At 31.5% G+C, this 25,150-nt stretch overlaps 3 protein-coding genes across 4 annotated transcripts; 2 read left to right on the forward strand and 1 right to left on the reverse strand.

Moving 5' to 3' along the window:
• Positions 1-1,800: 1,800 nt before the first annotated feature.
• LOC106775586 lies at positions 1,801-2,415 on the reverse strand. Its single transcript, XM_014662733.2, has one exon. It carries the CDS (start codon positions 2,406-2,408, stop codon positions 2,094-2,096), a length of 315 nt encoding a protein of 104 aa, XP_014518219.2. The 5' UTR covers positions 2,409-2,415; the 3' UTR covers positions 1,801-2,093.
• Positions 2,416-6,924: 4,509 nt separating this feature from the next.
• Positions 6,925-8,119, forward strand: LOC106774883. The gene is made up of 3 exons (XM_022787021.1): positions 6,925-7,210; positions 7,319-7,654; positions 7,889-8,119. Exons 1-3 carry the CDS (start codon positions 7,030-7,032, stop codon positions 8,029-8,031), a joined length of 660 nt encoding a protein of 219 aa, XP_022642742.1. The 5' UTR covers positions 6,925-7,029; the 3' UTR covers positions 8,032-8,119.
• Positions 8,120-14,702: 6,583 nt separating this feature from the next.
• Positions 14,703-24,639, forward strand: LOC106775860. 2 transcript variants are annotated; one of them, XM_022786550.1, is made up of 8 exons: positions 14,708-15,262; positions 15,351-15,754; positions 21,348-21,442; positions 21,538-21,654; positions 22,372-22,563; positions 23,041-23,184; positions 23,359-23,575; positions 23,696-24,639. In XM_022786550.1, exons 2-8 carry the CDS (start codon positions 15,457-15,459, stop codon positions 24,247-24,249), a joined length of 1,617 nt encoding a protein of 538 aa, XP_022642271.1. In that variant the 5' UTR covers positions 14,708-15,262; positions 15,351-15,456; the 3' UTR covers positions 24,250-24,639. The 2 variants fall into 2 exon arrangements, with proteins under 2 accessions (XP_014518570.1, XP_022642271.1); XM_014663084.2 differs by having other exon boundaries at positions 14,703-15,262; positions 22,372-23,184.
• Positions 24,640-25,150: the final 511 nt, after the last annotated feature.

Raw genomic sequence — 25,150 nt, forward strand, 5'->3', positions numbered from 1 at the left:
AGTTGTAAAATTATTGTATAAATTTTTTCTTAATAAACTTATTCTGTTGCAATTTTTTTTAATTAAAACTAATTTAAATTAAATAAAAAATATGATAAAATAGAAATAATTGTGGAAAAAATTAAAGAAATTCATTATTAAGGTTTTAGGTTTATTTTAAATTTTATACTAATTTTTTGTTGTTTAAATTAATTTGTATAATATTTTTTACATTAAAAACATAGTTTTTTTTTATTTAAGAATGAAATAAAAAAAATTAAAAATAGGAAAGGTGAAGTCGTGTGGGGTGGCACGACTTCAATAGATGAAGTCGTGCAACCCCCACACGACTTCACTTTTTCTATTTTTAATTTTTAAACCATTAAAAATTGTTTTTTAAGTCTTTGGTAATCGATTATAGCTCAAAGTAATCGATTACCATGTCCAGAAGTCGTTTTTGAGTGGCACGACCTCTCCTTTGGAAGTCGTCTGGGGGTGACACGACTTCCCCATTTCTGTAATTTTTTTCGAATTTGCCTAGATCCGTAATTAGTAGGTCAAATTTGTCCATATCCGTACAAAATCCTAAAAAAGTAGTTTCTTATTTTCCTATTTAATTTATAAACACACAGAAGGTTTTCAAAAGATTTTCTTTAAGATTTCTTCTTTTCCATTTTCCATGCATGTTCATTTGCTTTAGACCAAGGTTGTCGGTGCTGACAATATCCTCATCTCACACAAACCACACGAATCAAATTAGACATCTACCCTAGTCGCGATTCTTCTTCCTCTAACGCAACCAGAGAGAAAAAACCATTCGCGAGTCCATCCTATTACGACCACTTCGAATAAGCCCAAGTAACTCTTTCGTTACAAGTTCATCAATGGAAACCATATTATAAATATAAAGCAATATGTCATTGCAATGTTAATACAATGTTTAACTTGTCTTTCTGAGGATTGTGAGCATTGTTTTTCTTCACTAGTTCAGTTCTGGTGCTTATAGTATTCTACTACTCGACCCAATCAAATGATACTTTGATGTATAATAAAATAAGTGTTCAAATGATCAATTTTTTTTATATTGTAGGAAGTGTTTGACACGATACACTTTCATATTAGTTACAATATTATTTTTATGTTAAACAAAATAAGTACGTAATACAAGGAAGTAAAGATAAAACTTACATCAACTTAATTAAATGGACAAAATACAATTAAAAGTTATAAAACTTTTGAATATTTAAAATAATTTTTAAAAAAGGATTTAATTAAAAATACTAATTTTATCAAAAACCAATATATGAAAGATATAATTTTAATTTTAATATTTTTGGAATTTTTTTTCTTCTACCAAATATTTCGGTATTAGAATTTAAGGTGTGTCACAGTTATATCTGCTTCGTGATAACGAGTACCTTAAAAATCACACACAAACATACCCAGTAATTTTACCATCATTCTTTTCAAAAATAATTCTATGCGAAACGTTAAAATATTAAACGTAAACATTTTTAAAAGAACTCAAACTTCAGCATATTTGTAATATAATTTTCTTATAAAAAAATAAAACACTTTCTGTGGACTCTAAAGTACTTACAATGTCATTTAAAAAATACATACTAATCTTTTCAATATTCTTTTTTGAAAAATCATTTTTTTTTGCTTTATTTATTTATATTTAAAAAAAAAACTTGAAAATACGTGTTTTTATTAGAGAGGAACAGTTATTTGCAATAAAAATTTCTTAAGCTGAAAACGTCATGTAGGATCACTCCATTGATACATTTCTTTCATATTTGATTACTAAGAAACTGCCACTAAAAAAGAACTCATTAATCTCAAGTGTTATTATTGGGTATACGTGGAAACAGAACTGCCACGTTACCGACACGTATCAGCATCAACCACCTCAACCAAAAAACAAGACCACATGAACCATACATTAACACAGCGACAAATACAAGGGTAAATAGACAACGACACATATATTACGACAGCATTATCATTTTATTATATATTCACGTGCCTCATCATCATATACCACGGTCAAGTACATCACCAGCATCTACCACAGATTTTTCCAGAGAAAAAATGACATTTGATGATGATGATCATGGCCACAAGAATGCTCCCATTGCAAAAACTCTTTTCTCTTCAACACTACCCTTCAAACTTAATCCATATTGCTTCAGAAGCAACTCCACCTTCCACTCCTCCATGCTCTCATACTCCTCTCTGGTGTAGCGCGGATAGTGAAGTGGCATTTCAAACCCCTTCACCCTCTTCACCTCTCCATTAGGGTACCCTTCATTCTCCTTGCACTCCTCTTCCTTTGTAGGGTACCCCACAAGATGGCAAACTGTGTACAGAAGCCATCTAAGAGCCATTTTATAAACTTGCGTTCCTCTGAGAAACAGATACTGCATGACAGAAACAATATATACAGAAGAAGGTGCACACTGTGACCTGTGTAAGACAAAAAAGTGCGTATTATTGGCTTTAATTAAGGAAATTAAAAATCCCTTACGACATGTCTATGAATTTAGTATTCGTAGATTTCATGCTATGTTTGAAGTTGGGTTGTTGCTTGCCCTGAGAGTTATCTACGTGGGTGGGGATGCTTGGAGTATCGTAATAGGTCAAGTTGTCTTGGGTGGTTCTTCATATATTTTTCTAATTGCTACGTATATTATGTGCTGTTATCAATGATTGCTTTATGGATGATGGTTGTCGTTAATTATAGTAATTCAGATATTAAGAATTTAAAAACTTTCCATTATTTAATTATATTTTTGCCTTTTGATTCATATTTGCCTAATGCTAGCAAATGTTTTGTGTCTAATAATGTTAATAGTTTTCTTATTACGAAAATATTGTGTATGGTGTGAGTTTTATTTTTAAATAAAATCTATTTTTTCCGTAATTCATATATTTTTAATAAGGTAAAACTATATGATCAACCATACAAAGTATAAATATATATTCATGTAAATATCAAAGTAAAAAGATAAATATAGTATTAAAAATTATTAAAAGAATATTTGGTCAAAATATGAAATGATGATACTAATTACGCATATATTATAAACTAAATGTTTAACTTCTGACATTTTCTTTATAAAGTTACTACTGAAAACTTCATATAATAAAAATTAATAAAATTATTATTATTTATTATCATTATAATTATAAAATTAAATATAAATCAATTTTATAATTTTATTGTAAATTTTTTTTTATTTATTGTGTAGGTAATTTTATAATTAAAAAATGGTTAAATCTAAAAAAATAATCAAACTGAAAAAAAATAAAATAAAAAGTATAACTTATAAAAAATTATTTTAATTAAAAAAATATTTGAAAAAAAAATTGAAAAAAAAAATTTGAACATAAAAAAGGAGAATCCGTTTAATATATAAATACAGATAAGTCATGCATTTTCATAGTATTTTATTTTTATTTATTGATAAAATAAAATTTAAAAAATCGTAAAATAATTCAATATAACATATAAAATAAAAGAATAGTGTAAAAAAAATTATAAGAATGAAGGACGATTAAATGTTTAATTTATGGTTGTAATTATTTGTTTTCCTTCTTCTTCGGTTTTACCGATAGTTTCAAATTCAAAAAGAAAAATCTAAGACCTGAAAATAAATTAGTACACTAGATAGTCATGATTTAAAATAAAAACATAAGACGATAAAAGTCATATAAGGAGAAAATATTAATTTTATGTCTTATAAATATCAAATTTCACTGGTAAAAGAATCGCATGTCAATTTATATAATAATCTTCAAAAAAATAAATCAATGTCAAATTTGCCTCTTTTTTTTCTCAATTATTGATTGATCTATAAATGTTAATTGTTATTTTTTTTTCAATGATTTGTATCACTCCAATTGGATCAAACTTATTTTGTTATCAAATCAATTTGATTAAAATTATAAGAATTGAAATTAAACTATAAACTAAATACTTCTATTGATAACCTTAATGTTAATTATAAAATAACATAAATAATGAAATGGAATTATGATTTCTTTATTATTATTCAGTATTAAAGAATATATATATATATATATATATATATATATATATATATATATATAACACCAAAGTGTAAAGTTTATCTTAACATAATATTCTCTTTTAAACTAATTAATTTTTTATTTATCATCAATAATCTTTTTGGTTATATAAAATTTTTCAATATGACTCACATTTTCTTAACTGATTTCAATCTTTAAAAACAAATTGTTTTATAATAATGAGTTAAATTCCCATGAACAATTCTCGAAAATATTATTTTACAATAAAGAAACACAAATAAAAACTATTCACAATTAAACTCACATTATAGACCCTAAAAATAAGAGTTTTAATGAATTTGATTGAACTTAACTACTAAGTCTGATAAATCTTTTATAGTTCTTCTCGAATATTTTATTACAATTATGGCTATATAAAAATAAATGATCCATTTTCATCCACAACATGAATAAGCAATTTAAATATACAAAAGGTCATATAAAAAAATTTGTATCATATTTATTTGACCAATGAAAAGATAATAAATATAATATACATATTATTAAGAACAAAAATTCCTTTTCTTGACAAAGACAGTCAAGGACAACAAACAACTGAGATATGTGTATTTGGGTCTGTCTTCCTGCACCACTTATTTCTTCTACCACCCCATAAAAGCTGTAAACCCCAAAGTATCCCTTATTGAAATTATAATAAAAATTCATACATTTTTTTTTTATTTTTTATAATTTCCGGATTAGGTTTTCTGGAAAATATTTTCAAATCTAAAAAATGTCTTTCGGAATAGTCAATCCGAAAAGTATGAAAAAATATATTTTGGTGAAATGTATTGAAAGACATTTTCTAATACGAAAATACATTTTGAAATCGAAAATATATTTTGAAACAGTCATTTAAAAAAAAGTCGGAATGGGTGTTTTGAAAATGTCATTAGGATAGTGAATTCATAATGCATGTACTTCCATTTTAACATTTCTGTAATTATAAAAGTTTTAATGATAAACAAAATGAAGGTATCACTGAATCTGATCGCAAAAATGTCACACAACATGAAGAAAGAGATAGATTAAAAAGTGTTAATAAGATGCATAAATGGGTAGGAAGATGTGATGACAACCATGATTTGAAGAAGGAGAAATGTGTCTGGTTTATGTGAAAGAAAAAAAAATAAAAAGGAAAATGGTATGGAAGAAAAGAAAAGTAAAATGGTGATTTTGAAACGAGGGAGGTGAAAGTGGAGATGTGAAGGTGACGGTGATTTCGAGATGGAGAGGTGCACTCATAAAATAAAATAAAATAAAATAAAATAAATAAATAAATACATATATATATATATATATATATATATATATATATATATATATATATATATATAAAAACAAAATCTTAGAAAAAACTTCAAAATACGTGTTATACTTGATTAATAATGTTACAAACTATGACTTCTTTTATTATTTACATATGTACTAATTTAACAATTCATAATTCATTATGGAATGTGTTACTTCAATTATGTGACACTTCAATTATATGTTCTTAAATACCTATTAATTTAACACAAAGTTCATTGATTTAACAGTTTTCCTCTCATTTTAGTTCAACAACAATCCTTTTCTTGTAGAGCCTGATATTAAATTGAATGAATTGGTTAATGAGTTTGGCTTGATGGTCTTGCTGACAAGCTGATGTGATGTCGAGTTGGTCGAACTAGCCAAACTAGTCGGAATGGTCGAGATGAACGGGCTAACGGAATGGACTAGATGGATTGATCGATTGACCTAGCTTGGGAAGAAAGAATAGATTGGATGGATTGGTTGATCGAGCTAGCTTGATGGTCATGCAGATGAGTTGACATGATGACCAATTTGGTGTGATGGGCGGGTGGGTTAAGCAGGCCAGACTGACTAGGTTGGTCGGGATGGATAGAATGGACGGGTTGTGAATGGACAAAATGGTCGGCTGACCAATTGGCTTGGGTATCCAAGATAGAAAGGATGGATTGGTTGGTCAAGATGGTCGAGTTGTTTTAATGGTCAGGCTGACGGGATAACTGATCCAACGTAATGGCTAGGTTGTCTAGGTTGGTTATGATGGAGGGAATAGACAGACTAGATGGATAGTTGGAATGGACCAGTTAGTCGATCTTGTAATAGGTGTTTGGGATGAATTGGATAGACTGGATGACCAAGATGGCCGGGTTGGTTTGATGGCCATGCTAATGGGTAGTCGGGTTGCCTAAGCTAGATGGGTGGTCAAGTTGGCCAAGATGGACGAGATGGAAAGGTTATGTAAATAGTCAAAATGGATTGACTAATTAATTTGGCCTGAGTGTCCGGGATACACTGGATGGATTGACTAACCAAGATCGTCAAATTGGCTTCATAGTCAAACTAATAAGATGGTGGATCTAACATAATAGTAAGATTGTTTGAACTAATTAAAATAAATAAATTGAACAAAACTAATATGATCAACGAAGTGATTTGTTTTCTCATCTTTAATAAAAAAAAGTGTATACTTAAAAAAAAAAAAACTTACGAACATACAGGTCAAAAAACTAATGAAAGAAAAAAAGAAGAAACATAATTAGGATTTTTAGTATTATTTAATTAAGGAGTAATAAGATTAAAGATTTTAGGTTTAATTATTTCAAACATCTTTATTTCTATAGAAATTTCTCAATTAGGTCTTCGTATTGTAAAATCTATCAATTAGATGAAAAATTGCATCAATTTAGACATTGTCATTAATTTGGATGGACGACGTTAAAAAATGTTATGCGTGGCAAGGGTAACATTATCAAATTTTACTAAGGTGACATAAAGTATTGTATGAAATTTAATTATAAAAAATGTATTATATGAAATTTAATTATAAAAATTGGATTAAAGTATTATCTTCTTCATCCTTGGGCATCCTCTTCTGATAGGGTTTTGACGAGGGACAAAACAGTGACGTTTGAAGGGGAGTAAGGGGCGGGGGAGCGGATTGAGATGGGATCAAGGGTCGCGTGTGAGGTTCATAGAGCCGAAGTTGCCGGTGGCGTGTTCGATTGTCTGGAGGAGCATGGTGACGAGTTTCCCGGAAGGGGAGGTCGGGTTGGTTGGATTTTCAGTGATGATGAAGTCCACGCAAATTTTCATTACTTAGACACTCAACCATTCGACGTTGATGGTCGCTGTTTCTTTTATTTAATTCAATTTCTTTTATATCTATCATGTGACTAAAACCCCTAATTTTGCATCAAATATAACATTTTTGTTTGTTTTGGCGAAATCTCAGGGGTGAAGGACAATGAGTGCGATGACAAGGAGTGGCTATACTTCGAAGATACTGTGCCTTTCGACGAAGATGAAATTTTGGATATCGAGGTAGTGGTACTTGCCGAGGAAAGTCAGGTATTTGATGGCGATGACGACATTTTGGAAAACGAAGTGATGAACCTCGCTAGTGAAACTCAGACGTTGGGTGATGGTGAGACGCAATTGTTGGACGAAGTGTGTGAATATGATAGAACGCAAGTTTTGGAGAATGTCGATGATGATGAGCTTTCTGTTAACAGTGACAATGGTGAAGTGGATAGCAGAAAGGGTAAATCGTGGCAGCAAAACCGTTCTGGTGAGTAAATGAGTCAATTCCGATTTTCCTTCTAATTTTTTCCTTGGGTGCGTTGGTTGGGAACTGCTTGATAGCCCTTGCTCTGTTTTGGTTTGATGTGCATAAAGAAAGCGAATCCATGACAGGAAGTTGTGAAAATGATATGTTTTGCTTACTCTATTTTGTAAAAGAACATGAATGGATCTCTCCCTTTTTGGAAATTAAAGACACAAGCTCTTCATCTTCCCATGACAGATCATTTTGAAGCAAAGCCAAAAGCAAATATTGTCACTTTCTCCCATACGGACATCGTCGTTGATTTCACACTCACTGTCGTTCCCATCCAAATATTTGTTGAAGGTGTCATGCTCTTCGCAATTGAAGTCCTTGGCAGGTGAATGAGCATCACGCGCCCCCAAATTTCTTTCATTTAAAAATTACAAACCTCTCATGCGGAATTAATAATTTGGTCAACATACCACGTCAGTAAAATTTGATAATGTTATCCTATCAAACACAATATTTTTTAACGTTGTCCATCCAAATTAACGGTAAAGTTTAAATTGATATAATTTATCATATTCAGTAATCTAATTGAGAAATTTGATAATAAAAAACCTAATTAAGAAATTCCTGCAAAAATAGAAATGTTTGAAAAAACGAGAATTAGGTGCAGGAAATAACAGCGGTGTATTTTGAGGTTATGGTATAATTATAGGCCTAGATGGACCTAATTTACTATGCTCATCTGCTTTTCGCAATCCAAAATTTTATTTCTATACTAGCGTCCTTCCATTTTCAAAAAATAAGTCATGTATTAATATTTTTCCGTAAGAAGTTGTATACATATGTTTTCTTTTGTAAAATATGTAATAATATTATATCATAAACTATTCTACCTATTAGAAATAAAAATCATATTATTCACTCACACAAGTGTATATTATCCAGATTATTTTTACATCGGTATCTTTCCTCAATCTTATTCAAAATATCACTTTCAAAGCAGGGAAGAATTTACATTATTAGCAATTCTGTACAATGATTTTATAATTTAATTTATTCTTTTACTTCTATGGCATTATTCATTTTCAATTTTGTCTTCTTTTTTCTTATCTCTTTCTGAAATTCTGAACTTCACTGTATGATGTATCCATTTATGTACAACTAACATTTCATTCTATGAACTAATAAAGATAACAACAAAGAAGTTTCCAACAGTTTCACATTTCATACTAAGGGTGAAAAAATAAGATAATAATTAACAAACATGTTCCAAAACTAGTACAGTAAAGAACAACTGTAGTTGAGAATAGCAGAAAAGAGGTTATAATTGTTAACCAACTCAAAACTGTTCATATCATTTGATCTTCCATAACTGAGCCTTAAAGAAGTGAAGGAATTTTTTTGAAGATGCATTTGATGTTGAAGATCATAGGAAGTGATTTTGAAGGTTTTTCATGTTCTTGTGCCTGTGATAGTGTCCCATTAAAATTGTGACATATCCACTAAGATTTTGTGGATGAAAATGAAGGTGTTGTTGACAGCAACCATACTATTGCAACCTACAATTCACCAAACCTTATCTTCTTTCTTTCTTATCTTTCTCTTCCTTCTTCTTATTAATCCTGTGGAACCCACCATTTTCTTCTTTCTTTTTTCTCTTCCATTTTTTTCAAAAACCTCTTTTCAAAACTTAAAACTAATTTATACGGAAACTTGTTTATAAAACTTTTTTATATTAATTATTATAATTCTTTTAGTTTACAGAAGAAGATTTCTTGTTTTTTTTTATTATTTTATAAATATTTATAGATGAATTTATTTAAATAAATTTTTTTAATATTTATCATTTAAACTATCATAGTTATATTATTTTAACGTAAACATACTCAAATTACCTTTTAGTTTTTATTGGAGGATATATTAATGTACTTGACACTTTTTTCTGTTTTAATTAAAAAAAAAAAATTAACTCAAATTTTAAGGTTTGGAACAATTTTAGGTGTTGCATGATTGCGTGAGACATAATTTGGTTATTGTTGGGTGAGCTTGTATTTTGTTAGACAAAACCAAAGTTAATGAGTTTATTGATTTTGTATCATAAACATCACTTTATATTGTTGAGCATTCGTCTTTAAAATTCATCCAGAGGTATTCTAGAGGTTTTGTCGTTGGGTGTCAATTCCTTGGAGCACTAACACTCGATGCACTTCTAATACTAATAGGTGATGAAATCTCAGTTCGAGAACAATAATTTTAAATTATTCAATTGAATCTATAAGGTGAGCTAGCTATCGCTTAGCTCAAGTTATATATATAATGGATAATTGATTAGTTCATCACATTGAGTCACTAACATGTGAAAGAATACTTTAATAAAACAGTAAAACAATACTAATGCGTAATTTTAAAGAACTGCATCCAATTCCAACATTGAGAATTTTGGTAATTCATGACAATCCTAATATTTAATCCTAGGAGTTGTTATTCATTCCTCATGTATTCTCTAAATTCTAAGAAAATATTACAAGTAAGGAGAAAGTTTAGAGAAAGACTAAGAATTTGGATATGGAATTCTCGATTGTAAAAGAAGGGGTTTATCCCTTAATTTATTAAAAAGTGGGAGTTGGTGACAACTTCAAATATGGTGGACAATCTTATGACCTTTCATTTCATGGAAGGTTTCCCTGTAACTTAAATTCTATTCTTATTGTTCAATCACCAAACTTTTTTCAATGATGGGTTTCTCCATAGTTAAGCTCCAAAACTTGGTGTTTAAGGTTGCTTCATGGTGAAATTTTGCTCACGTGACTCATTTTGAATCTTATGGAAATTACCTTTGAGTGCTCAAGTTGTGATTCCGATGCTTTATGCTCTTCTAATTTTGTATAAATTCATCAAAAATACATTAATCTTACCTCACATGTTCATATTCTCATTCTTTTGCTAAATTCTTTAATTATCACTAGAAAGATCTAAATTATGCAATAAAATCAACAAAAATAAAGGTTAAAATGCATGTGAATTATATATAAAATGAGCACTTATCATTAGGTGTCATTTGTTATGTATCTTTAACTGATTGTTTTTTCTGATTTTATGATACCAAGTTTGATCTTAATATTGTATTTGGTTTGTAAAGTGAAACAAAAGGTATGAATGGATGAGTTGTAGTGCATTTTCAGGGAAGAAATCTCATTGAGTGTGTGTTTCACTAGGGTGTGCCTTGAAACGAGGATTGTTCCATTTTGTGAAGTTATCATGAACTCTACTAACTATTTATACTCATGTAAAGGAGTATGGTTAGATGGTGAGAGTGACAATAGGTCTTGTTGATAAGTATCTAAATTGAGTTAATTTTGAGATGAATTTAACACTTATATTGATTTGATTATGTTAAAATTCTGTTAAATTTACCAAAATCCAGTTTATTTTGCATTTTCTAGCATTATGAAAGAGTCAAAGTGGAAAAACACAAAAAAAAAAAAGATGAAATGCATGCAATTATGTGGAAACTATGATTTGCAGCTAAGCGGCAGAATTGAGATTGAGTCACAAAGAACAAACCCTTTGGAAGAGGAAACCTTAGACACTAAATACGACGTCAAGCCATGAAAACTCTTTCTAAAAAAAGTTATCTTAGGAACCAAGCATCGGATTATAAAAGAAAACTCACATAGGAATGAAACATTTGTGGTTGAGCCATAAATGCACTATTGAGCACTCACCCAGATAGTTTATAAACAGAATTATATCCTTATTTTAGACAAACTTTTTGAGAGATTATGATAGACGCTTTTAGAGAGCTTTTTAGACATTTTTATTTGTACTTATTGTATACCTTTAGAGAGAAAGAATAAACATGACTATCAAAATCATTACAAAGTTTGTATCTGTTGTGAGAAGTTAAGTCTCTTTTGTGTTGAAGCTAAGGTTACAAGATGTAACCTTTTAAAAACTCTATTATACCAATAGTGTTATATTTATCAAAGTATGCTTTTATTAGGTGATTATGAATTAATTTATTTATTGTTGGATGAACTAATTACTCATTTTATTTCACTAGTTTAAGATTGAGTGGAAACTGGTTCCAATTTGCCATCCAACTAATTTTTCTCCTACTTTTGGATGCTATGAATATATCTAAGACTCTAACTGGTTATAGAATCATGATCTTAATGCAAGTGATTCATTCAAGCAGTTATTGAGAAATCATACTAAAGTTTGATGATATTAGATTCTTAAGTGTCAAGAATGAACCTAAAGTTACATTTAAAGAACTTCCAGTACATGAATAATTGTATCTTTATAAATAATGATTGGATCACTACAAGAGAATGACAAAATGGTGAAATCTAGCTTCAACATATATTTTTATATTGAAACCAACCTTTTACTCATAACTGTTTTTAACACATTTTTATTATAATAAATAAATTTTTATGTATCATTCTATTTTCCACATGTCTTACACAATCCAAATATTATTTTATCAAAGTCAAATCAATTCAAACACTGTCTATTCTACCAAATCTCTATAGATACGACACTTTCCTACAAATTACCTAATATACCTATAAAAAAATTGATTACATTAAAACATCGACACATGTTATAAGGACGATTTTAAGGTTCTTATCACTATAATAAAGATTAACTTTATAAGGACAATTTTAAGGTTATTATCACTATAATAAAGATTAACTTTATGTATGATCACTCAACAGAACATCATATATTAATAAGTACATGATTTCACAAGTACATATTCATATTATATATAATTATAATTATTTATCAGTTATAAAAGTTTAGTAATTTTAACTATTAAATAGGTGTTACAATCACTAAATATCTTATAATAATACAAACATTATATTATAGGAAAAATTAACATGGTATAATTAATACAGAGTAAAAGATGTAATTATATTTATTAACTTAATATTATATTTACATACTATTTTGTTAAAAGAATAAATATAAATAAAAAATAACACAAATGTTTATTTATTTACAATTTAAAATTAAAACATACACTATTATAGAAATTGGTAAAAAATCCAAGGTAATTTATTACTACGCGAATTCTTTCTACAAAAATAACATTAGTAAAGGGTTAAAACCCATCAACACTAAACATAACTCTAACTAAAAACAATTATGTTTGTAGTGAGTTGCATGTTCTAAAAAAATACTTTAAGAAAGATAAATATAAATTTTCTACACTTAAAAATAATTTAATTTAATTTTAAAAATTTTAATTTTTAATTATATTTTTTTTCTGTAATTTTATTCTTCATATTTTCCTTTAGATACTCAATTTTTTAATTCCTATGAAATGTTTTTATATAATCATAAAAAGGTGGACAAAGATGTAATTACACGTACCTTTCTACTAATTTTTAAATAAAATTGTAACACAATAAATATTGATATTATTTTTATTTAAAAAATTTTAAAATTATAAAAAATGTGTATGTATTTTAAAATCAAAATAATAACGAAGAAGACTAGCAAAAGATTGATAAACTTAAACGTATCTAATGCATTTGCTTTTAATAGTTGGATGCAAATTGAGTCACTGTTTTAATATAAGTCATATATTTATGGTTACTTAAATTTTTAGATAGTTGTTAATAAATTTCTTTAATTTCAAAGAATTTTATCTTTATTTATAAATAACTATTATAAATATATTTTATTAGAAATGCCATAATGGTTTACAAAAAGAACTTAATCTTTATAATATAATGTTTCTAGTAATGTAATCTTCAAGTTTGACTTTAAATAAATACAAAGTAAAAGGCTTATAGATTTTTTTTTTAATTAAAAGCAAGTTATAACATATCTATATTTATGAATATATTTTAGTTAAAATAGTAGTTAATTATAATTTGTAGGTGAAAACAGTTGTTAAAGAGAAATCTATTTTTACAATTTTGAAGTTTGAATTCAGTTGCTAAAGATAAAGATAAATATAAGTTATGCTTAAATATGCTAAATCTGTGCAATAAATGACATATAGCTGTGTAAATTTCATTTAAAATGTTGAGACTTTATTATAATATTTTGAACATTTTCACACGTAAAAATATTATTTTTCTTTTAAAGTATTTGTATTATTTTTGTTTATTATGTGTTAATTAACTGAGGAACCTACACCATCACCTTACATGCTAATCATATAAAAAAATCTTAAATAATGAAACATGAATTTCTCATTATAAATCTCAAACAAAATTAATGCATATTATTCTAATGCTACTTTAATACATTTAATAATCTCACATTAAACAGTTGTTTAACTATAAATTCTTTGAATTGCATTTTAAAAATAAAATTTTAAATTCCAAAACTGATTTTAACAATATTATCTTCACCTATTTAAGAAATTTTGAGAAAAAAAAATAAAGTAACTGAATAATCAATCATACAACTCTAATTTAAAAACAAAATATAAACAAAACATAAACTACAGATTAAAATATATAAAATTACAAAGTCATACAAAATATCAATCGGGGTAACAAAAGTTATAATTAATTTCCAATAAGCTCTCACTAATGATAGTAATAAATAATGTGTTGCTATCTATAATATTAAACCTTTCAAATACATTTTTATGTAACCATGGATCTGATCATAAATTTTACCAATCAATAATATTTTATCTAAGGAGAGTTGTTATCTTTCAATATGATCATTCCAAAGTCAATAGATTTCTACTTTTTTATCACAAAAAACAATATTTCCATATTTATATATAATTATTTTCTTAATTTTTGACTTTTAAGTTGGGACATTCTACAAGTGTAAACCTATTTTGTAGACAATCTTAAAGGAAGTGGTTACAAGCCTGTGTGCACTATGAGGAGTCACCTTCCTAAGAATATCACAAAGACACAGAAAAAGAAAATTAAGATGGAAAACCTGACCATGAAAAAACACAACCAAATTAATTATAGTAACGGTCGTATGGATAGGTCACAACTACAAGCAACAGCATGGGCATGATGGGAGAAAAGGTAGTCAAATAGAGAGCCACGTGTCAGTGAGTACAATGTAGTCGCAGCACCCGAATATCCCTCCAGGAAAAACTACCACAATTCCCATAATACCCTTCCAGTTCTTCTCTTTCTCCTTTCTCTTCTCCTCAACCCACTGATTCACACCACATGGCACAGAAACAGAAGAAGAGAAGAGAAAGGTCACTTGGTAGCAGCAGCAATAGCAGAGCAGCTTCAACCCTGTCTCTCCCTTTCTCTGCTCCATTACCCATTTTTTCTCCCACTAAAAAGGACCCAACCATGTACTCTAATCCCTCCCCAAGAGTTTAAAGTTTTTTTTTTTTCTTTTCTTGGTTTTGGTTTTGTTTTTGTTTTGTTTGTTATCTGGGTGGTCTCACTCATCCCTCCATTGAATCCACCTGGCCCCACCCACCAAAACCTTCGTCACAGACACACCTAAACACAAACTTCCTCACACTCCTAGTTATTGCACACTCCCTTGAATGCGCTCTAACATTTGTGTTTTTTTCTCGCCCTTCCCTCTTTTTGCTGGGCATTGTTTGACTTCACTTCCAGGACTCCTCTCACTTAGTTTTCTCTCTCTTCAATTCTGACGGTGATGTTTCACTCTCTCCAGAACTTGATCCCTATTGCTTTGCCGTTTAGTTTTTTTTTTTTTTTTTTGAATTGCTGTATTTTTTCAGGTTTGGGTGCTGTGGGATGGTTTGAGTTAGGGGGTGGTGGTTTGTGTTAGGGTTTTTCCTTGTACAATTTGTGTTGGTGGAGGAACTACCTGTGGTAGGTTTGAGAATGTCTGGTGGGGAGGTAGGTGGTGGGAGTGTTTTTGTGGCCTGGGAGGAGCAGGTGATATGCCAGGAGCGTGGGAACCGAGTGATTCACTTCTATCTGAAGGATGCGTCAGGAAATTCGGTGCTGGCCGTTGTGGGGACCGAGAGGAGTGTGAGGCACATGATGTATGTTGTCCCTGACCATTTCTTGCAGGCCTATGGATCCACACAGCCAATCAATGCCTGCAAGTGGAGGGCACGGCGTGAGGTTGTTGACTGGCTTACTTGTTTGGTCTCCAGGAATAGGTCACACCATGCAGGTAGTTTGACTCTTTATAGTGTTCTATGGGTGATTTGTATGGTATTATGGAATGTTCATTGTGGATGCATATGCTGAATGTTACTTACTACTGTTTGCATAGTCTTTTGCCCTGGAATTTTACCAGAAAGGTTGTATGTTTTGTTATCCCCTTAATGTTTTGAAAAAAAATGGTTTGTCACGGTGGTTTGTTATTTCAGCTACAACAATAAGGATTTTGGGATCACCAGGACTGCAATTGGGGCTGCATTTGTTCATAATTTCCTGCAATATCAACTGGTACTTCAGTTTGAAACCTTCCCAGCCTAACGGCAGGCCTGGTTGTTGGTAGTAATCTGTTGTCATGCACTAACACCTGAAAGCTACAAGACCCGTGCTGATTAATTTCATGGTGGCTTGGGTGTTGTCAGTTGTACTAGGTCATAAAGGGGTGTCTAATACCAACACCAGAAAACACGTTTTGATTAATCAAGTAATAGCTCTGTTGTTTTTTATAGTTCAGTTATAAACCGACCGGAGTCTTGTATTGACACCGGGATGCTATATTGTACTAATTAATTGTATAATGGCTTGGTTTTTGATGGTTATAGTCAGTCATAAATTGGTGTCTTGTATCACCGACATTAGAAAGCGACAAAAATATTTCTGATTAATCAAGAAATAGCTTGGTTGTTTTTAGTTGTTGGTTATAGAATGACTAGTGTCTCATATTAATGCTGGAAAGCTACAAGGCTTGTGCTGATTGACTGCACAACTATACTTCCTATGAGTTTATCTACTAAAGGAATTTGGTCAAGTCTGTGCTGAGTTATATAGGTTATGTCGTCAACTGACTCACTGGTTTGTTCTGGTGGAATTGCCCACTTCACAGGCAGTAGTTAGGTTTTCAGCACGCAATCAGAATTTTTATTGTTTTGAGTTATTTTGTTTCTGTGAAATATTAATTGCTGATGCATGTGCTGGAAGTTACTGTATGCATGGTTTTGGCTCACGGAATTTTGACACGAAGATTTTTATTGGCACCTAATGAGACTCGATTTTCATTACTTTTTCAGCCGTAACTGCTTGTCCTGTATTTTTTATAGAAAGTATTTAGACTTGTTCTGATTAATAACGGAAATGCACTTCCCGTGAGTTTATCTTTTCAAGGAATTTTGTCAACTCCTGTTATTCTTCCCTGCATGACCACTTACATAAAAGTTATTTACATGCACCTTATTTGTGGGTCTTTGAACTTATTGAAGATTTACAATAATAGGTGAATTTATTTTGGAAATCAAAGATTTTTTGTGGTTGGTTCAAATTGAGTAAATTGGTTTATTCTAAATAGTGCCATTACGGCATCAAATATTTTAATTATATTGCTTAAGTGCAAATTTAATGGAATTTATATGTTACTTTTCCTAGTAAGTTATTAAGGATGACTACTTATCGCCATGTTAGCATTTGTCATTGATGTTTTCCATGTTCAGTGAATAAATGTGAGAGTAGCAGTGATTGGTTTGTTATTCTGGTTAGTGACCTGTCATTTTGCTTATGTAATTAATACGGCAACAATCGAAAAATAGTTTTCTTTCCTTTCTTGAAAACATGAGTTATCAGATATTGTATTAATACATTATGATATTTCTTTATAGTTGCACTTATGGTTAGAAAAACGTCGTTTAGAGACTTAATCTGGCCTTATGGCTTGAATTGCTTGCTTCCATTATGAAGCAAGGCAGAAAAAAGCACCAGCCTTTTTAGTTCTGATAGACTGACGATAATATAGCTAATAATAATAAAAGAATTAGGGTTCTAGGGTTGACAAACCACTCATATACACTATATATATATATATATATATATATATATATATATATATATATATATATATATATATATATTACATGACAACTTAATACAAGTCTTGTGGTCTACTTATTCTTGGTTGACTTGTATAATACCTCAGTAGTCAATCCCAACTAGTAGCATGGTGTGGTGAACCCCAAAAAAGCTTCAGGGACAACAGGATGACCACTATTTCGAACCTAAACAACAGGCATCAACATGTAACTGCAGTAGTATATATGTTGAAAAATAAAGAAAAATCTCCTAAAGTTAATAAGTCATTGTTGCTTCAATATTTTTAAACCTAAACCCTAAACATTTTTAAAGAGACTGAAGATAGAATTGAGTAGAAAGTCTTGAAAGAGGGCTTAAGCCTAATCTCACAAAATAGTTGCAAAATGAGGTTTGAATGCACCTATGCACTATAATAATTCAATTATATCTCCAGTCAATGTGGATCTCTCACACATCCTTTCACGTTGAGTACTGAAAATCTTAAGCGTGACATGTTAGGATATATTTTGGTACCACCTTAGTTAGTGAGTTTAGGTCTAACTCAATCCTACATAATCAATTTGGAAAGTGAGCTTTGTACCCATTTACATAGTATATAATTTGATCATATATCTAGTCGATATGAGATCTCTACAAGAAAGAAGTAGAAATAAGATTGAAATGGAGGAGGACAGGTTTCAACAATGACGAAAATGCCTAAAATTAACGAGGAAAGATGAATATTTGCAAACCAGTGAGAAAAAGTCTCAATGCCAAAAAATTGGCTAGAAAGTGCTGCATGGCAGAAAGGAATAGTGTGTGGTGCTATAAACTTGCAGACAAGTGCAGTAGAGGGTTCTGATGTATAAGAGGCTAAGGAAAACCTTAAAAGGATCAACTTCAAATTGCTTGATCTTCCAATGTTGCCCTCTATATATGAGCTTGAAATGGCACTTTGTCAAGGGGAAAACTATCTCTAGTACCATATTTGACATTGCATTAGCAAATGTTGCAGAATATTGTGATTTGAACCGCTCCACCAGTGACATTTAGGTGTAAACATGACTCGATTCAAAGAGTGGTGACCTTTGTTTGACTTTCCATATTGAGTAGTATAAACTACTTAATGTGGTATTTGAGGCTCTTCCACCTAATAATAGGTTAGTGTTTTGGGTTAGGCTCTCGCCAAGTGCTCTTTAACGAGGGGTCCAACTAGAAAAACTAGGTTATTGGGTGGAAGAGTCTCAGGATTTTAAAGTATTACATCAAGTAATTTATGCTACTCAATGTAGAATGCCTAACATTGCCACCCTCTTTAAATCCATAACAACTTTCACTCTATTGACACTACTAAATGGCAGGTTTTTCTATTCGACAATATTAGTGTCCTATCAATATTCAGTTTGCACTTTAATATAGCCTATAAGTAACCCTTACCTTAGCCCGACTTTCAATGAAAGTAACCTATTGAGAAGAGAGAAACCAAGAAGGCATATGATAAAATATGAGTGTTTATGACCACAAGGGAATTATATAATATTTTGTTATCATCATTGACTATATCTATAGGATTCTAACACTCTCTTCAAGTTGGAGCATATAGGTCATATGTACCAAGCTTTTCACATATGTAATTAATCCAAGGACCCCTTGGTGAATATATATGCTAGGTGATCATCAGAATTTTCCCAGATATAACTTTTTCTCTAACAAAGTTACAATTAACTTCAATATGCGTTGTCCTTTAAAATCATATCTTTAGCACTGCCTCTCAAGTTGAAACTTATGTATAAGTCAAGCTTGTTACAAAGCTAGGTGGTTTTTGGAGCTGACAAAGTATATAATGACAAAGCTTCACACATCAATTTGGTGTGTGTGAAGATGATGTGCCAATTAGCTTGTGGCACATGGTGGCAGTTGGAAGTGAGTGAGGCAGCTAGTGGTTGCCAAATAAGGGCAACTCAATTATAGAGTCACATTAGTGGTAAGAGGATGCTGCGATTGCAAGAGAGCAAATAAAACTCGGAGCAAAAGGACTGTTGTAGAGGAATAATTGCTTGGAGAGTGCAATGGTTTTTGAAGACCAAAATTGGTCAAAGGGCACGCCAACTGCCTGAGAGCAAAATTGCTCAAAGGACAGAATGACTACCAAAGAGCAAAAAGATGCTTGGAGAATGTGGAAATTACTGGATAGCAAAAAAAAGATGCTCAGAGAGCCATTGCAAAGCAATGCTAGTTGTGTTGTGGCACTAGTCAACCAGAAAACACTCGCCTGAAAGTCTTAAGAGGTGGACAGTGGAACACAACAGAAAAAAAAAACAAAACCAAAAACAATACATGGGTTAAATTTTTTTAACATTTATTAGAAGTTGTCCTACAGGGAAAGTATGAATTAGGGTTCCTTTCTCGTTAGGCACTTTAAACCGTGTTGAGAATAGAGAAATCAAGAAGACATATAATAAGTTCTGTGTTTTTAGACTACAATGCTACTGAATTTATAGGGGAAAAACATAATTACAAAATATTTAGTTACCCTATTTTAGGTTCTAGTAACATAAATATAAAATGAATCTAATTGATCCTAATATTAACAATTACTATGTGTGCAGGATTTTACCATATCTACAAGATTCTAATAGTACCAACTAGAATTTATGAAAACAAGGAGGTCCAACCCAAAGTTGTAGGGCAACTTTGGCCGTATTAAGGTGAAACCAAATGTTGATATGTGAGTAAACTTATCAAAGGAAAAGGACTGTTGTCAGGTAAGTATTGTTAGTGAAAATCACTGAGAATGTTGGTTCTTATAATGGGTAGCAATGTGAGTCCCACATTGACAAGAATAAACTACTAAATCTGGTACTTAAAAATCTACGTCTCACACCCTATATTATTTCTCTTTTAATTTGGAAGTAAGCCTGGCCTGTAGTTATTTTTTCATGGCAAGAGAGATTTGATAAGGTATCCATTGACCAATTGGTAAATTTTCTTTGGTCTTGTGTTACCATGAAGACAATTATGGCTTTGAGTTGGGTAGTTTGTTGATTTCAATCTTTTCTTGAATCAGTTGTAAGAACATCTTTTCCATGGATAAATAATTTCTATTCATGCTAATGAACTTTACACTTCATGCTATCCCATGCTATTTCATATTTGTTTAGAATACTATTATTATGAGGTCCAAAAAAGGCAAGAACCTTCTATTGAAGAAAAGTATGGTTTAATTCTTTATACTTGATGTATCGCTAGCTAATTCACTATTTTTGTTGTTTCTATAAAGTAAGATGAATGTCTTTATGTAGTATTTTAGGTAGGTATAAATACTCCGAAGACCAATAGTTTGAACAATTTGCGAAAAGGAACCAAAAATGAACTAACATACAACTCAGTTGAGTTGGATGCCACAATCTTAGGATGGGTTTTTCTAACTATTCCCTTCAACTTAACTTTCATCGATGAGACAAAAACCTTACTTCTCTATTTTCATCACTGGAAAGTGTGATTGTCTGTTTAGCAAGCCTTAAATAGCAATCTGAATACTCTTAATGTGGTTATGTGATCCCTTAGTCCAGATAAAATGCTTTATGCCCTTTTGTTGCTAAACTGATTACTGGTTTTTCGAGATGAATCTCCTTTCCCAAATTTAGTGGAAATTTTTGTTGTTTGTCTTGTCCTGATTTTTCTACAATTTGACCCACTAGGTCTTTTAGCTGTTTTTCTGTAGTTATGGAAAGAAGACATTTTAAGCAACAATATTCTTTCTGTCACAGGTGTTCAATTGGATGAATTAGCACAAATTGATGAATCTCTCAAAATTTTAGTGCCTGGAATTAATGTCAGTAATAAGATTTTACCTGATAAAATGGTAAGGAAATGACAACTAATTAAATTCATATCTCTATATTTTCCCGTCTATCTCCATGGTTTTAATTAACCGTGTATTTGTTTCTTGTACTGCAGATTTCTAGGAAACTAAAATTCCAAACTTCGGATATTGAATGGTCAGGCAGTACTTGGTTTTGTGCTAAACAGCTGAAGCACTACTCAGGGTTTTGCAGGAATGGAACAACCATAAATGTGAGAAAATTATTTTATTTTTCATTATATCTCAATTTTTTTCCTCGCTAATAGGGACTTGGTATTTATGAGGTGCCCAAGTCTCACATCAAATAGTATGTGATATTCGGTGGGACATTTAAGTGTTTGGTTCTCTCGTACTCCCCGAGTAGCTAGCTTTTGAGGATGGGTTCCTAGGACTTTGAGTGCTTATCAAACAGTAACCAAGTTTACTGTCAGTGTCTTGGAAAGGGAACTTGTGGAGGTTTTAGACTAACAAGGAGTTGAGTGAAGTGCCATCAAGTAATGTATTGTGAAAGTGAAGACTTTGGCTCCTAGGGGCAGTGCTGTGATAGGGACTTCGGTATTATAGGGTGTTTAAGATCACATCGAGTAAAATTGGATGTTTGATGGAGTATTTAAGTGTTTAGGTTCTCCTTGACAGATAGCATTTGACGGTGGCATCCCAAGTGCTTATCACCCACTTTCTTGGTACCATATACTTTTTCTGTTTTTGGAAGGAGTTTAATTTTCATGATTCTCAGATATCGCATCAGGTAATATGGGATTTTTGATGGAGTATTCAAGTGTTTTGGTTCTCCTTAATAGATAGCCTATGAGGGTGGGTTACCCAAGTGCTTGGGTGCTGATCACCCACTTTCTTGGTAGCGTATACTTTTTCTGTTTTTGGAATTGTCTAATTTTTATGATTCTAAAGCTATTTTTTCTAAATTTTAGGTTCATTCATTTGTGTGTATTATGGCTGAAGAAGAAAACCACTATCTTGGTTACTTGGAAGATATGTATGAAGACAAGAAGAGACAAAAAAAGGTGAAGGTGCGTTGGTTTCATCATGGTCAGGAAGTTAAGCAGGTGATTCCACAGCTGATTCTGCAAGAGGGAGAGGTTTTCATCACACCTCATGTTCAGGTGATCAGTGCTGAGTGTGTTAATGGTCCTGCGACTGTTTTGACTCCTAAGCATTATGAGAAATACCTGGCTGCTGTTCCTCATACATCTTTATCCGAGATCCATACGTGCTTTAGGCAGTTTAAAAACAATAGGCTTAAGCCCTTCACACTTACAAAGTTGCGTGGGTATAGTAGCCAGCCTGTTCTTTCTTGTTTAAATAGTCCTATTCTCTCCAAGAGAAAGGCAAAGTTTGAAAAGTCACACACAGATGATGATGAGAACTTCACTCAAGATGATCCTTTAAGGTCCAGCAATAAGAGGATTAGAAGTTCTAAGGATCACATATTTGAGAAGGGTTTTTCTGGTCTGCAAGTCTCTGTTCCTACCAATGAAATGACAAAATGTGGACTGAAATATCCTAGTTTAAAATTAAAACTATCAAGAAAAACAGTAGGTATTAAGGTTATTGGACCAAAGCCTAAACTTTCTTTTCAGGTCGGTGCTAAGATAGAGGTTCTTTGTCAAGATAGTGGCATTAGAGGATGCTGGTTTAGATGTAAAATCTTGAGCATGTCTCCGAGGCTGCTGAAGGTCCAGTATGATGATTTGCTTGATATAGACGGAGCACAGAAACTAGAGGTATGCAATGGCTTGTGTTTTCTTTTCTTTATTCTTTCTATCTATCTTATCTCAGCATTGCTGAACCTGATTGTAGTAATTTTTGGACATAGAAGTCCAATCATATAAAAAATTTCTATTGATCCATGAAGCTGGTGAAGAGTATGGTTCTCAGACTGTTGTTAACACTTTTAGGAATGGGTCCCTGCATCTAGAGTGGCAGCTCCTGATAAATTGGGTATGCGATGTTCAGGCCGCTTAACAGTCCGGCCATGCCCTCCTGAATACAATTCAGATCGCACTTTTGAGATTGGAGCAGCAGTGGATGCCTGGTGGTGTGATGGATGGTGGGAAGGGGTCATAACTGCAGTTAATGTCAGCGGAGATGGAATCCTGCAAGTTTATACCCCTGGTAGGATACATTTTTTTTTCTTTAATTATTGTGATGTAGTTCACTGGCCCATGGACTCCGTGAGTTTGTGAATCATGTTTTGTTCGGGTTATGTCTGACTAATTATGACTTTCTCATTAGGTGAAGAGAGGTTCCTAAAGGTGGAGCAGAAGAACATTCGGATTTCCCGAGATTGGATCAATAACAGATGGATTGATATACGAGGAAAGCCTGACATTTGCACTTATTTAACTTCAAATGTCAGGTCCAGCATCGGGATGTCAGCTAATTCTGCAGTGGTTGATGGATCCATGTCTGATTGCTCTGCTTTAGAAAGTAAATCATCATCAATTCCCAAAGTTGAACTTGCTAAGAAGGTTGAACCGGAATCGTCTGGTTTGGAAATCCATGTTGATCTGGAAAATATGAAGGGAATAACTCTGAGGGAGCCACTCTATGCCATTCATGAGGACAAGGATAACTCTGGTGGTGGCTGTGATGATGAAGCTGACAAGGCTGTGAAGACACTTCAGACCATAAATGAACACAAGGATAATAACTCTTGTAGTGATGATGACACTGAGGATGATGATAATGTCAATGGTGATGATGTTGACAACGGGGAGGCCAGTGAGGAAAATTTTGATTGTTGTGAACCAAAAGTTGATGCAGCAGAAGCAATACAAGTTGCATAATGAATATATTATAGAAGCTAAATGGGGAATTTTTTTCTCTCCTGATTTTACCTGAAGGTGGAATGAGCTTGTATATAAACCATATGAAGCCATGAGGTAGTTACATATGCAGAGGATAATGATTTTCAAGGTTCTGACTTAAGGATAATTGTAGTGTATAGCATTATAGCTTATGTTTTTGGACTCATGAGAACAACTTCTATAGGCTCCATATTTAGGTCATGTGGCTGGTAGATGCGCAACTGCACATATCAGTTCAAACTGCATATTATAGAGTTAGCCCATGAGTAAAGTTTGTAATGATATTCAGTAGTTTTGGCATTTGACCATGAATCTTACAAGATTACAGAATTACAAAATCTGCCATGTCGAGATTCCTCTATATCTAAATTATCGTTCAAGAAGTAACTGATTTGATTTCTTAAGTAAGGTCCCCTTTTTTTCTGGTTTTCTTAAGTTGGTTCTACTCCAACTACTACGGATCTCAGTTGACTTTTAAATTGATTTATTAGAAAGGTTGTTTTTATTGTTTCACATTATTGGTAAAACAATCAAGTGGTGTTTTAGTATTTTTAAAAATTTTGTTGTCCCAATAAAGATACACTTTGTTATGTGATTAATAATTAAGAAGTGTGATGTCCATAAATGTCTTTAAAGTTGTCTTTTTTATTCACTTAGATGCTTTATAGCCTTAATGGATTCTTCTCACATGCTATTAAGGTTCATCTGGTAAAGAATAATAATTAGGTCACATATTTAGAATTATCAAAATTCTTAATGTTACAAATTAAATTAATTGAAACTCCTAATAATTAGACAACTTCCTTGTGAGTGGGTATTAATTAGACAAATGGAAACATTCAATCAGTATTGAAGTGGAGTCCTTCATGATTATAGTTGT

Source organism: Vigna radiata, chromosome 10 (genome assembly GCF_000741045.1).
Source record: "Vigna radiata var. radiata cultivar VC1973A chromosome 10, Vradiata_ver6, whole genome shotgun sequence".
NCBI lineage: Eukaryota > Viridiplantae > Streptophyta > Magnoliopsida > Fabales > Fabaceae > Vigna > Vigna radiata.

Coding starts and splice junctions, on each gene's coding strand:
- LOC106775586 (XM_014662733.2), bottom strand. CDS start 2,408: ATGCAGTATCTGTTTCTCAGAGGAACGCAAGTTTATAAAATGGCTCTT.
- LOC106774883 (XM_022787021.1), top strand. CDS start 7,030: ATGGGATCAAGGGTCGCGTGTGAGGTTCATAGAGCCGAAGTTGCCGGT. Junction 7,211..7,318: donor TCAACCATTCGACGTTGATG/GTCGCTGTTTCT, acceptor GCGAAATCTCAG/GGGTGAAGGACAATGAGTGC. Junction 7,655..7,888: donor GTGGCAGCAAAACCGTTCTG/GTGAGTAAATGA, acceptor TTCCCATGACAG/ATCATTTTGAAGCAAAGCCA.
- LOC106775860 (XM_014663084.2), top strand. CDS start 15,457: ATGTCTGGTGGGGAGGTAGGTGGTGGGAGTGTTTTTGTGGCCTGGGAG. Junction 15,755..21,347: donor GAATAGGTCACACCATGCAG/GTAGTTTGACTC, acceptor TTTCTGTCACAG/GTGTTCAATTGGATGAATTA. Junction 21,655..22,371: donor GGAATGGAACAACCATAAAT/GTGAGAAAATTA, acceptor TCTAAATTTTAG/GTTCATTCATTTGTGTGTAT.